The following is a 13,455-nucleotide window of genomic DNA, read 5'->3' on the forward strand; positions in this document are numbered from 1 at the left end:
TCTTCTGCAGCTTGCATATCATAAGAGAGCAATCAACGCTAAATGAGATGATGAAAGATGAGCAAGTAGGTTGATCATGGATCTAGAACGACGCTATCTTCCTTCTATATATGGTCTGACCAGGGGAGACTCGCTTAGGCAGTGCAAGCCCAAACTTTACGAGCACTGCAGACACGGTTGTATCGACATACCGGCGTAGCGGGTTATGGCAGCCGAGGTTACCCGACCAGCTTCTCGTACTGCCGCGTACAAACACCCAAACTTGATTGGACGCAGCCTTGGCGTTATAAAGCTCCATTAATTCCTACTACAAATGCCAACCAGACTTATCCCGCTTTTTCTTCTTCTCTATTTCACCAACTCTGAGGCAGGCTGGCACTTGTCACTCTTTAAGCAAGGTAGCGCCCCATATAATAGCCATGATACTTACATTTATCGAGGTCACGGGCCTCTCCATGCCGCCTGATCGTATGCCCGCCGGCCATTATGTCCATGTCTCTACTCCCTATGGCCAGTATAACACCATAATCAAGGCGGCAATGACCGACTGCAGCGTTTCTTGGAACCAGACCCTCACCATACATGAACGCCCTCAAACGTTTTCCAAGTGGCTCAGGTCCATCTTCAAATCTAAAGCAGTTCACTTCGAAATTCGCGCCTCATATGAGCCTGGACTAATGCTCGATCAATATGAGGTTGTGTGCGCGTTTGATACGACTTTCGAACAATTACTCGCGGAAGACGGACAGTTTAGTGAGTCCTCACCTTCAGCAATGTCATCGTCTGCTGACACCGATTCCGAAGCATTACTATTCGGATGTTGACGATCAGCGCATATCCCTCAAATTGAAAACGGGTGATGTCCAAAGAGGTATGAAATTGATCCAAGGCCTTACTGATCACCGCTAATTCAGTCGACTTTTCAGAGCGTCGTGAATGGTCAACTTGCACACCCCCTGGCGGCGGAGGTGCGATTGTCATCGAACAAGCTCGAAGTACGTGCTCTACTTCTTGACTAGCATCACCGCAAAGAAAGTTTATTGATAAAATGTAGGCAGACGCATCCGCGGGAAAAAAAATGTTGTCATATTCGGCGAAACCGGCTCAGGCAAAAGTTCAATCATCAATGTTATCGCGCAAAAGCAGATCGCGAAGACCTCCAATGATGCACCGGGATGTACCCCAGAATCTAAACGCTACTCAGTAGACATTTCCGGCCAGAAATTTGCCCTGTTTGATACCGCGGGTCTCAACGAGGGGAGTGCAGGCACGGTGCCACACAAGCAAGCGAAGAAGCAGCTGAAGAGCTTGTTGAACAAGCTCATGAGCCCCAAGTCACCATCGGATGGTATCGACCTTCTGGTGTATTGCATGCACTACACGACTGCCCCTCGCCCCGTCCTTGACACCTACAATACTGTTTACTCTGGGACCTGCCGGAAGAAGAGAGTCCCAATCGTCGTCGTCGTCACAGGATTGGAGTCTGAGACTCCCATGGAGAGCTGGTGGGATTCTCACAAGGAGATATTCAACACCATGGATCTCGCAGGCCATGCATGCGTCACAACGATTCAGGAATATCCAGGCATTCCAGAAGACCTTACTCGTCGCGTTGCACAGTCAAGCAAGATTCTGCACGACCTTATCATGAACAAGTGCTCGGCTTCAGCGGTCGATGACAGCTTGCCCGCAGGAATGAGGTGCTGGTCGCCGTTGTGGTCAATGAACTGAATGGTTGCGAATAGCGCCGCCCATAAGTGTCGAGCAATATGTCATGCACGCTGGTACGGGACGTCTATTTAATCCCGCTGGAGACCTCGGAAAGAAAGGCAGAGCAGGACTTGCGCGATCTTATTAGGCGCGCCTTTCTTACCGGAAATGAACAAGATGGTTACAAGCTTCGCGGGACTTTCTGGTATATATCTTATTGGTTGTGAGTGGACGAATTTTATTCCATCATTTATTCCGACGTATTCCCCGTGCGCATTACTTTTATTTGTCATTCATGCTCAATTCTCCTCGTTTTGTTTTATTTTCGTTCACTATCCTTTTATTCACGTTCTCCCGGAATCACCTCGTCAGTGGTGAACACTTATGATTATGGGTATACTACATATTAGTATTAGTATGCAAACAATGACATGAAGATCAGCTTGGATCACCACCATCGGGAGTGGGGGTGAATACCAATATGATATCTGATGGCGTGATGATATCTGATGCCATTCTGAATGCCAATCACGCCATCATTGAAGGAGCCAAAAGTCCCTGTTGAAATCAGGAAAGTATTTCTTCTCATCTCTGAGTCTATGTTACTCACTAAAGATTCGAGCCCGTCCGGTACGAATATCTCAGTCTTTTCCGACTGAGATGTGAACAAAGGTTTTTCCCTTACTTTGACGAGTCGTGTGGAATGTATTCCAACTAGCTACTGGTACACGTACAATAAGTCCTTTCCGAAGACTGAGATAATACATTCTTACTATAGAACTCTTCCTCGTCGTGGGTGCTCCCCTCTATTCACCCTGCAGAGGCCCCGTGTGGATGGAAGAAAGGAAGGAATGCAAAGAAGAGGAGACAAACGAACAAGAATAAACGCACAGCGAGCAACAAAGCACAACATCGTAAATGGAATCACCACCGAGCCAACAGTTATTCGTGCTTCCGGTGTGTATACAACTAAATTATATCACAGTAAAATGCATAGCCAATGATCAAGGCCTTGTGTCGTTAGAGCTAGAGCTAGCAATAGCAGTAACACGCTCGTGACCGAGATGACCCTGAAGCTCAAAACATGCGCAGGTCAGATAAATGGTCGCGCATAGCGTAGGATACACACACCTTTGCAAGTTTCTACCCTTCGGATAAAACAACGAGGCAAGAACGCAGGCCCTTTAAAGACCACTGTCTTTCGAGCCAGGACAGGAGATGACGATCCCAGAAAAGTTTGAATATGTGGTTGAGCGAGTCGTCCCGTGGATTCGGAGCTCGCGAGAGATGAAAGGCCCAATATTGACATGCATATTTAAGAGCGTCGGGAGCTGATCGACTTCGTTCCCGTGCATTGTTTGCGAAACTCGCAAAGGCGTTCATGGCACAGATTAGCTCGCTGTCCGGTAAAAGGCGGCCCTGTGGTACTTCGGAGGTGGAATGGTGCGGGTGCTTGAACGCCAGGAATACCGAAAACATCAAGAAATGTGGGAAACTCTTGAACTGCTGGATTGCTTGAAAAACTGGCAGTAAAGGAAAAACTGGGATTGTGTACGCCCGGACTGCTTCCAATGTGCCTGCGAATTCTTCCATTGTCGCCCAGATAGATGCTGCGGGAGTCGACTGCCATGCTCGACCATGGGGTGTCTGCAACCACTCTTGTCCACTCTGTGTCTGCAGCCACTTTCGCCCACTCTGAGTCTGTAACCAGTCATTCCCACCCAGGGTCTGTATCCAGGCATGCCCTTTCTCGGTCTGCAGCCACGCTTGCGCGACCGGTGTCTGCAGCCACGCTTGCGCGACCGGTGTCTGCAGCCACACTCGTCCACTCGGTGTCCGAAGCCACTCTCGCCCGATCAGGGTCTGTAGCCACTCTCGCCCACTAAGGCTCTGCAGCCACTGCCGTTCGCTCTGCGTCTGTAGCCACCCTCGTCCACTCAGAGTTTGGAGCCACTCTCGCCCACTCTCGGTCTGTAGCCACTCTTGCCCCTTAGGGGTCCGCAGCCACTGTCGTCCGCTCTGAGTCGGTAGCCACTCTCGCGGGCAGGTTTCTAGCCACTCTGGTCCACTCAGGATCTCCAACCACTCTGGCCCACTCAGGGTCTCTAGCCATTCTCTCCCGCTCGAGGTCTCCAGCCAATCTTGCCCGCCTTGCGTCTGCAGCCATACTCGTCCGCTGGGGGTCTGGAGCCACTCTTGCCCGCTCTGGGTCTGGAGCCATCGCTGGCCCTTTTGATTCTGCAGCCACTCTTGCTGGAGCCACTCTCGTGCACTCGGGGTCTGCAGCCATGGTCGCGCGCCTGGGTTGTGCAACCATTCTTGTCCACTCAAAGTCTGTAGCCACTCCTGCGCGGTCGGGGTCTGGAGCCACACTTGGCCACTTGGAGTCTGAAGCCACTCTTGCCCTCTCCAAGTCTGCAACCAGTATTGCCCAATCGGAGTCTGCAGCAATACTCGCCCATTCGGGGTTTGCAGCCACTCTCGCCCATTCGGGGTTTGCAGCCACTCTCGCGGGCAGGTCTCTAGCCACTCTCGCCCGCTCATGGTCTCCAGCCACTCTCGTCCGCTCAAGGTCCCCAGCCATTCTCGCCCGCTCGACGTCTGCAGCCAATCTAGTCCGCCTGGGTTCTGCAGCCACACTCGTCCACCTGGGCTCTGCAACCACACTTGCCCCTGGTTGGTTTGCAACCACTCTCGCCCGCTGAGGCTCTGCAGCCACTCTCGCTCGCTCTGCATCTCTGACCACTCTCGTCCGTTCAGGGTTTCCAGCCACTGTCGTCCATCCGGGGTCTGGAGCCACTCGCGCCCATTCTCAGTAGGCAGCCACTGTCGTCCATTCGGGGTCTCCAGCCATTGTCTTGCGCTCTGAGTTTGAAGCCACTGTCGTCCACTCGAGGTCTGCAGCCACTGTTGCCCACTCAAGGTCTGTAGCCACTGTTGCCCGCTCGGGATTTGCAACCACTCTTGTCCACTCGGGATCTGCAGCCACTGTTGCCCGCTCGTGGTCTCTAGCCAGACTCTCCCGCTCGGGCCCTGTAGCCACTCTCTCCCACCTGTAGTCCGCAACCACTCTCGCCCGTTGGGGTCTTTCAGCCACTCTCGACAATCCCAGGTCTGCAGCCACTCCCATTCGCACCAGGTCTGCAGACACTCTAACGGAGTATGCAGCCAGCCTGGCTCACTCGGGATCTGCAACCATCTTCGCCATCTCCGGGTCTGCATCCAGCACTGCCCGTTCCCGGTCTGCAACCAGGCTTTCCCACCCGGTGTCTGCAACCAGTCCTCCCCCGCTTGTGTCTGCAGCCAGACCTTCCCCGTTTGTGTCTGCAGGCAGGCATGCCCATCTGGGGTCTCTAACCAAGGTTGTAAATCGGAACTGCAATCTCCCCGAAGCCACAGAAAACCTAAAAGAACTTGCAATGGCTCCGGTGGTTGGACAATGAAGGCTAATAGTCGTTCTAGGCTCGGCTGCGGGAAGAGGAGTGGCGTGGTTTGACTCTGCCTCTTCAGATCCGAGAGCACATCGAGGAGGGCCGTGCTTTCCGGAATCTCTTGCATCATCAAGCGAAAAGAGGACTGAGCGAGTAGGGTGTGAGGTGTGATACATTGCGTCTGAGAGAGTGCGCAATTCGATGGATCGGAAACGTAGTCACGAACGGACGAGTGATAGATATTCACGGGGAGACTGCCGTCAGTAGGAGTATCCATGAAAGACCGTAGCTGTGCCAGCACTGTCTCTACGTCCCTGCCCTGGCCAGGACCAAGAAGTTTCGAAATCTGTGAAATTGGCAGAGGGTCCCCAAGGGCAGCAACAATAGACAAGTGCATATATGCCCGCTGCGGATCGGCGCATGTGGAGAGGATACAGTCGTACAACTTGTGTACTTCTGTTCCTGGTAGCAGTGCACTTGTTAGCTCGAGCATGAGCTGAAGCCGATCCCGAGGATCATGGTCACGATCATCGATGAATTTCATCATCGTAGACGCCACGATGAAACGCCTGCCCGCTCGGCTCGCTACCCGCTCCAGTTGATCTCTCGGTGGCTGCGGAAAATCAGGATGACGAGTTTGAAGCTCTCTGAAGGAATGCTCCAAGAAGATGTAGATGTCATTGTCAACATCTGCGCCGTCTAGCGAGATTATGGCAGCAACGCTCTCCCCGGAAGTATTCACTGGTATCATACATACCAGTGGGCGTACCTCTTCTTTCTCGATGGCTTTACAGATGTGCGCTTCCGGACGACTCGTGAGCAGAATGTGGATGACGGGAAGATCAGGTTCCTGAAGAGCCCGTGCAAGGAGAAGGATGAGATCGGTAAGCTCTGTTTCAGATGTGCACTCATCAAGAGCATCAACAACATACACCAAAGGCGGACATCCACGCAGCCTAAATTTAAGCCTCCGGAGAGGTCGTAGAAACAGCCCCTCCATCTGGTCGCGAAGAGACTTATCTGGGTCTAAAAGGGCAGGATTCCCCAGGATAGCTGTTTTCACATCCTCCTGGACGCTAGGAAACCTGCTCGCAAGCTGGTAGGCAAGCGTTGGGAAGAAATAACCAGTCGTGCAGCGTTTCGTGTGCTTGCGGGAGAAAAAGAATGTTCCTGCGAGCCGCATTTCAATCTTCGTCTGCTCTGTCACTTTCAGATATCTCATCCTTTCAGCTACAGTGAACGCGACGGCGGACTTTCCGACGCCGGCCGTGCCATGCAGCCAAACGAGTTGACTCGTGTCTCGTTTGTCTAATAATCTGTAGATGTAGTCAAGAAGGTTCACCCGGGTCCCTTTCAAGCATTTCGGATGGGGCTGGCGTTCCCTGGAATCGTGTTCAGCTCCCTTGACAGCAACCTGGGACAATTTCTCCCAAGTTCCATCGGATGATCGATGATTACCGGAAACTGTCATGATATCAGAAGGTGTACGAGAGAGCATCAGAAAGAAATACTGACACTGGTCCGAATTCATTAGATCATTTACCATGAGGTATAACGATGTTTTTGGCACCGGCAGGTTTTCCACAGTACATTCAGCAGTAATGACTCAGAGCTAAGGCAGCGAAACGAGTAATCTGTGGGCTGAAAGACGTAGAACTCTCGAGTTGATGAAGACTGCAGGTGCAAGGGACACCCGATGCTGTGGTGCTAAAGTTGGTATCAGTGGAAAGGGCCACATGATGCTACAGATAGAAGTGCAAGTGCCAAAAACTTCTGCTCACGAGTCAAGCCATCCGTGAGCACCGGGATGAACTCTCCTACTTTGAGTAGAAGATAATGATAAATTCCAAGCTTAGTTGGCAGTGGGCACTTGTCACAGGACCCAGTATTAGTACGTACCAAGACTTTGTTCTCCGCTGCAATACAGACATTCAATATTTGCATGTCTCTCGATTTCTCTCGACGCCCCAACGTTAATCATTTGAGGAGGAGGAATGACTGACGGTCTTCCTTTTTGGCAGTAGCCTTCTACTAGTGTGACTCTCATGTGACAGATGATTCTGATTTTGATGGCGCTCAAGTCCATGATTCCCCAACTCGTCAGGTTCATGGTATTATGGTCCGAACGCACTCATAGTACGATAAGACTTCAGAAAGAATTCCTTTGTGACTTATAAGCTTTCCACGACTCAAACGTTCTAGTTACTACAGCTTACAATTTAATCCATCGTACGTCGTCTATCCAAACTATTGCTCTTGCGATTTCTAACCACGCAGTCAAACCAAACTACTAGTAGCGCAAATTTTGTCACATCTGATTTTGACCTTCGTCAATGAGTCAAGATTGCCAGTATTCCCATCTCGTATTCCCTATTGTATTCTGACCTCATCAACAGCTTTTGGTGATCCTCGATCACTGTATGAAGGAACTTGGGAGAAGCTGTCACAGGTCGCTGTCAAGGGTGCGGAGTATGACTCCCGTGAGCGCCAGCCTCATCCGAAGTGTTTGCAAGGGACCCGAACTGCCCCTCTTGACCAGATCCACGGATTACTAGACAGCCGAGAGGAGAGTCGGCTCATTTGGCTGCATGGCACGGCAGGCGTTGGGAAGTCTGCTATCGCATTCAGTGTAGCTGAAAGGATGAGAGCTTTGAAAGTGAGAGAGCAAGTGCCCAACGAAAAGCGGCTCCTCGGATCGTTCTTTTTCTCCCGCAAGCACACGAAACGCTGCACGACGGGTTACTTTTTCGCGACACTCGCCTACCAGCTTGCGAGCAATTTTCCTAGTATCCGGGAAAATGTGAAAAGAACTATACGCGACAATCCTGCGCTTCTAGACCCTGACAAGTCCCTTCGTGACCAGATGGAGGAGCTTTTTCTTCAACCTATCCGGAGTCTTCGTCACAGATTGTCTCAGTGTCCGCCTTTGGTGTTTGTTGTTGACGCCCTTGATGAATGCATGTCCGCAACCGAGCTTGCCGACCTCATCTCCCTGCTTGGCCTAGCTCTTCGTGACCGTGATCTTCCCGTCATCCACATTCTGCTCACGAGTCGCTTGGAAGAGCACATCCGTAAAGCAATCCAGAATGAAGTTGCTGTCACCATCTCGCTGGATGATGCAGATGTTGACAATGACATTCATACCTACTTGGAGCATTCCTTCAGAGAGCTGCAAAGTCGTCATTCCGATTTCCCGCAGCCGCCAAGGCATCAACTTGCGCGGCTGGCAAGCCGAGCGGGTGGACGTTTCATCGTGGCCTCTACGATGATGAAGTTCATCGATGATGGAGATAATGATCCCCGTGACCGGCTGCAGCTCATGCTTGAGCTGACGAGTGACCTGCTGCCAGGAACGGAGGTGTACAAGTTATATGACCATATCCTCTTCACGTGTGCTGACCCCAAGCGGGCATACATGCATTTGTCTGTTGTGGCTGCCCTTGCGGATCCTCTCCCAATTTCACAGATCTCGAAACTTCTTGGCCCTGCTCAGGGGAGGGATGTCGAAATAACATTGGCACAGCTGCGATCTGTTATGGATATTCCGACTGACAGCCATCTCCCCGTAAATATCCACCACTCGTCCGTTCGTGACTATGTTTCGGATCCCTCAAACTGCAGCCTTCCTCAAGTACAACCTATCACCCCACCCCATACCCTGCTCGCCCATTCCTCTTTCCGTTTGATGATGCAAGATATTCCAAAAAGCACTGCTCTGCTCGATGTACTCTCCAAGTTGAAGAAGCATAGCCAAATTATGTCACCCGGTGACCCAAACAGTTTAAAAGACTCGTTGGCCTTCATCGTCCAACCGCCGGAGCCACTGCACATTCTTAGTAGTATGTTATGGCTTCGCGGACATCGCAATTCAGATCTACAGCCCTGGCTCGAGACCTTGGATGGACGTGCCTGGCTGCACACCCAAGGAGGGAGAGACTGGCTGCACACTTATGGTGGGGAAGGTTGGTTGCATACCCAGGGCGGGCGAGACTGGCTGCAGACCCGCAACGGGCGGGAGTGGCTGCAGACCAATAGTGGACGAGACTGGTTGCAAAGCCCGGGTGGGCGAGACTGGCTAAATGCCAGTACCGGTCGAGAGTGGTTACAGACCCGAAGTGGGCGAGACTGGCTACAGACCAGGAGCGGACGAGATTGGATGATGACTAGAAGCGGGCAAGGCTGGCTGCAGACCCAGGGTGGACGAGACTGGTTGCGGACCCCACGTGTGCGAAGCTGGCTGCAAACAAGGGGCGGACGGGACTGGTTGCAAACAAGGAGTGGACAAAATTGGCTGCGAACACGGAGTGGGAGAGACTGGTTGCAGACCCGGGGTGGGCGGGACTGGCTGCAGACTCAGAGCGGGCGAGAATGGCTACAAACCCAAGGTGGACGAGACTGGCTCCAGACCCAGAGTGGCCGAAACTGGCTCCGGACCAGTAGTGGTCGAGACTGGCTGCAGACACCGACTAGCCCAGACTGGCTGCAAACCCAAAGTGGGCGACGCTGGCTGCGCACTTCGGGCGGCGCAAGCTGGCTACAGACACTTGGTGGACGGGACTGGCTGCGGACTGAAGGGGGAATGGACTGGCTGCAGATAAGGGGTGGCCGGGACTGGTTGCAGACCAGGGGTGGATGTGACTGGCTGCAGACAAGTGGTGGAAGAGACTGGCTGCAGACCGGGAGAGGGGGAGATTGGCTCCCGACCGAGGTCGGGCAAGACTGGCTGCAGACTGAGGACGGGAGAGACTGGGTACAGACTCGGTGTGGGAGATGCTGGCTTCAGACTAGTAGCGGGCGAGACTGGCTACAGACACCTCATGGCCAAGCATGGCGGTCGACTCCTGCAGCGTCTGTCTGGGTGACGATGGAAGAGTTCTCGAGCATGTCGAAGGCATTGAGCGAATACATTATCGACCCGGAAATGCCAGCATTTCAAGTCATCCAGCATTTCAAGAACTTCCCAGATTTCTTGATGTTTCCGGTGTTTCTCGCGCTGAGACAACAATATTGCTCCACACCTGCAGCTCGTTTTACACCAGACGTGGAGATCATCCATGCTATGAGGGCATTTACCAGTTTCGCAGACGAAGCACGGGGAAGAAGCCAGTCAGCTTCCGACGCTCTCAATTATGCATGTCAAAATTGGGCCTTCCATCTCTCACGAGCACCTCATCCATGGGACAACGCGCTCAAACATCTGTTCAAGTCTTTCTGGAGATGTTATCTCTTGTCCTGGCTCGAAAGGCAGTGGTGCTTGACGGGTTTGCCGTCTTGCCTTGTTGTTTTGTCCGAAGGGCAGAAACTTGCAAAGGTGTGTATTTCATTGATTTTCGCGGCTCAGTACTCAACACTGACCCTGCTTCAGGAGCCTCATCTCCAAACAAGGTTATACGTCTGACACTTAGACTGTCGATTTGATTCAAAAAACGCCTTTGTGCCTGAAGTATTTATAACATTCATTCACATAGCAACGCTCTGGCTCTGCTACATAAGTATTCAGTTATTGGATAGGCAAAATGACGATGACTTGCTTTCACCACCCTCCAACTTGAAACAAGCAACATGCCAAGACGAGTCAAGCAAGCAGGCTCATGAGTCATTTTTGAAACTGAACCGGCCCTTGGCAAATTGATCACAAATGCCACTGCAAGACATCGTGTGAGATCAAAAATTATGATCTGCGCGAGGTACGCGTACCCAGCATGCACAGGTTGGCAAACAGTTTCTTGTTACTCATGCAGTCTTCCCGGTTGACTTGATATGCTTAATACGAGCCACTTCTAGATGGCCTGCCTGCAGGCGTAAGCCACACGGGTGGTGCTGACCGTACGTTGCGCTCGGCCCAGTGACCGACATATGACGAACAGCTCCAAGGCCTGGAACTTCGAAGCCTGTCTGATCAGTGATCGGGCCATTATTATTGTGAACGCAGCCGCCTGCCATATACGGGTATGACTACATAAACCGGACTCTTCCGTGTCTTCCCAGTTGTCGAACCCGCCACAGTCAAGATTAACTTGCAGTATATACCACGACCACAACAACCACACGTTCCCTACTACAAAAGTCACGGCATTCACAGCCGTCTGCATCACTTCTTCATCCCGTTTCCTAAAATCTCTGAGCGAGATATCATGCGAGCGAGCTCACGCTTCGCAGCTGGCCTTGCTCTAGCAGGTGCTTTTCTGAGTGGCGTTGACGCTGCTATTCAGACGGTAACTCGCAATGGAAGATACCTTTATACTGCGGACGGGAACAGGTTTTATATCAAAGGTGTAGCTTACCAGGAGCAAGGTAAGGACAAATCGGTAAACATCGAGTTGATGTTTGCTATCGTCAAATGTTATGTCAATACTCACAATGGGATGCAGGTGCGGTGATCGCGAGCGCAAGCAATACCTTTCTTGAGCCATCCACTTTTATCGATCCCTTGGCCAATGGCACTGCCTGCACCCGTGACCTTCCCTACCTGCAGCAGCTTGGTGTCAATACCATCCGTGCCTACAGCGTTAACTCATCGCTGAACCACGACTCTTGTATGCAAACATTCAGCAATGCTGGTATTTATACTATGTGAGTATCCATGCAGAATCCTCAGCCTACCAGCCCTTTGATACTGTCTAGCATCGATCTTTCTCTTCCTGGGAATGGTTCGATGGATCGCGACGCGCCAACCTGGACCACCAATCTACTTGACTTATACATCGAGACCATCAGCGTCTTCTCAAAATACAACAACGTTTTGGCTTACAACGTTGGAAATGAAGTCGTCATCGCAGCTAACGGTACCGCTGCTGCTACCTTCGTCAAGGCGGCTGCTCGCGATGTGAAAGCATACATGTAGGCTAAACCCGAATTTCCAGATCGGTTCCCATGAAGCTAAATGTCTTTTCTCCCAGTAATTCTATCAGTTCTAGCGCGCTCGTTGGCTATGCGTCCATCGACGGTGATGCTACATGGCTTGACCCTTTGGCTAACTACTTGTCCTGTGATCCCTCTGGGTCAAACTCCGGTGCAACTGCCCTTGATTTATTCGGGTTGAATAACTAGTCAGTTTGAATCATTGGTATTTCATTTGTCGATCGTTGACATCGTCCTGCAGTGAATGGTGTGGAAATTCAACCTATGAGGCTTCTTATGCTGGTATAGAAGGACAATTTGCGGGTTACAATGTTGCAGCCTACTTCAGCGAATACGGGTGCATTACTTCTCCCCCTCGTCTGTGGACAGAAGTTGCGGCGCTTTTTAGCTCGCAGATGACTCCCGTTTGGTCTGGTGGTGTTGCATTCTCTTACTTTCCAGCTACGAGCGCTCAGGGACAGTTTGGTATGGTTACGATCTCACCTGATGGATCCACTGTCACTACCAGCAGTGATTTCACCAACCTACAGACTCAGTATGCTGCTGCGTCGCCACCTAATTCGCCTTCGCAGAGCGGTGCCGGTACTCCCACCTATCCATCGTGCTTTCAACAGAACTCAAGCTGGCTTGCCTCCAACACTCTTCCTCCCACGCCTAACTTCTCTGCTTGCCAATGTCTCGAAAACAATCTCAGCTGCCAATTCACGCCTTCGACCAGTAACTACACAGCAATCGTTGGATCGCTGCTAGACTACGCGTGCAGCCTCATCGGACAGTCTGGCGGATCTTGCAGCGCAATTTCTTCTAACGGGACAACAGGACAATACGGCGCGGTATCTGGGTGCGACCCTAGTAAGTTCATGACGTGAGAACGCTGCATAGCGCAAGCCCTGATCATTTCTCGTAGCCATAATGTTGTCCTATGTGATGAGCGACTACTACATAGCAAACGGGGCCAACGCTCAATCATGTAGCTTCGGTGGGAACGGGACCGTCAATAGCAAGGCACCATCCAGTGCCAGCGCTGCAAATACCGTTGCATCGTCCTGTCTCGCGAGTGCTTCGGGCACGTCCGTCCCCACACTCCCTGCAGGAGCCCTGAGCCCCTCTGGGTCATCATCGAGCTCCAGTACAAGTAGTAGTTCACCTAACGCCGCATCAGTTGTTCTCGCTGATGCCAGGACCCTGATGGGCATGGGAGTTCTTGTTTCAGTTGGTATCGCTAGTGGGCTCTGGACCATAGCTTGAGGTGGAATTTTATTTACGTGATGGACTTTTGCATAAATGGACTATTTTTTCTGTATATCCATTGATATACTACCACAATACTACCCTAATATTTGTAGTTATATTCGCTCCTTCGCCGTTCCAATTGTGTTTGAACATGTTTTGTCTAAGTGTGGCAGAATTTGTTTGTTTATGACATGTTCTGTTGATCCCCTCTCAGAATATT

The 13,455-nt window shown here is 51.5% G+C and overlaps 2 protein-coding genes across 2 annotated transcripts; both read left to right on the forward strand.

The window, feature by feature from the left end:
• Positions 1–564: 564 nt before the first annotated feature.
• Positions 565–1,765, forward strand: DFJ58DRAFT_167140 (P-loop containing nucleoside triphosphate hydrolase protein). The gene is made up of 4 exons (XM_041378989.1): positions 565–753; positions 805–871; positions 927–995; positions 1,059–1,765. Exons 3-4 carry the CDS (start codon positions 937–939, stop codon positions 1,729–1,731), a joined length of 732 nt encoding a protein of 243 aa, XP_041247470.1. The 5' UTR covers positions 565–753; positions 805–871; positions 927–936; the 3' UTR covers positions 1,732–1,765.
• A 9,344-nt stretch (positions 1,766–11,109) lies between these two features.
• DFJ58DRAFT_771458 (carbohydrate-binding module family 43 protein/Glycoside hydrolase family 72 protein) lies at positions 11,110–13,451 on the forward strand. Its single transcript, XM_041389148.1, has 6 exons — positions 11,110–11,435; positions 11,513–11,714; positions 11,766–11,981; positions 12,041–12,190; positions 12,244–12,854; positions 12,910–13,451. The coding sequence occupies exons 1-6, from the start codon at positions 11,276–11,278 to the stop codon at positions 13,248–13,250; spliced, it is 1,680 nt and encodes a 559-aa protein (XP_041247471.1). The 5' UTR covers positions 11,110–11,275; the 3' UTR covers positions 13,251–13,451.
• The last annotated feature ends 4 nt before the right edge of the window (positions 13,452–13,455 follow it).

This window comes from Suillus subalutaceus (assembly GCF_016647625.1).
Source record: "Suillus subalutaceus strain FC151 chromosome Unknown DFJ58scaffold_19, whole genome shotgun sequence".
NCBI lineage: Eukaryota > Fungi > Basidiomycota > Agaricomycetes > Boletales > Suillaceae > Suillus > Suillus subalutaceus.

Bases quoted from the DNA above. Each gene is read 5' to 3' on its own strand.
- DFJ58DRAFT_167140 (XM_041378989.1), top strand. From the start codon at position 937: ATGGTCAACTTGCACACCCCCTGGCGGCGGAGGTGCGATTGTCATCGA. The intron at 996-1,058 runs GTACGTGCTCTA...AAATGTAGGCAG, and splicing joins TGTCATCGAACAAGCTCGAA to ACGCATCCGCGGGAAAAAAA.
- DFJ58DRAFT_771458 (XM_041389148.1), top strand. From the start codon at position 11,276: ATGCGAGCGAGCTCACGCTTCGCAGCTGGCCTTGCTCTAGCAGGTGCT. The intron at 11,715-11,765 runs GTGAGTATCCAT...GATACTGTCTAG, and splicing joins AATGCTGGTATTTATACTAT to CATCGATCTTTCTCTTCCTG. The intron at 12,191-12,243 runs GTCAGTTTGAAT...ATCGTCCTGCAG, and splicing joins TTATTCGGGTTGAATAACTA to TGAATGGTGTGGAAATTCAA.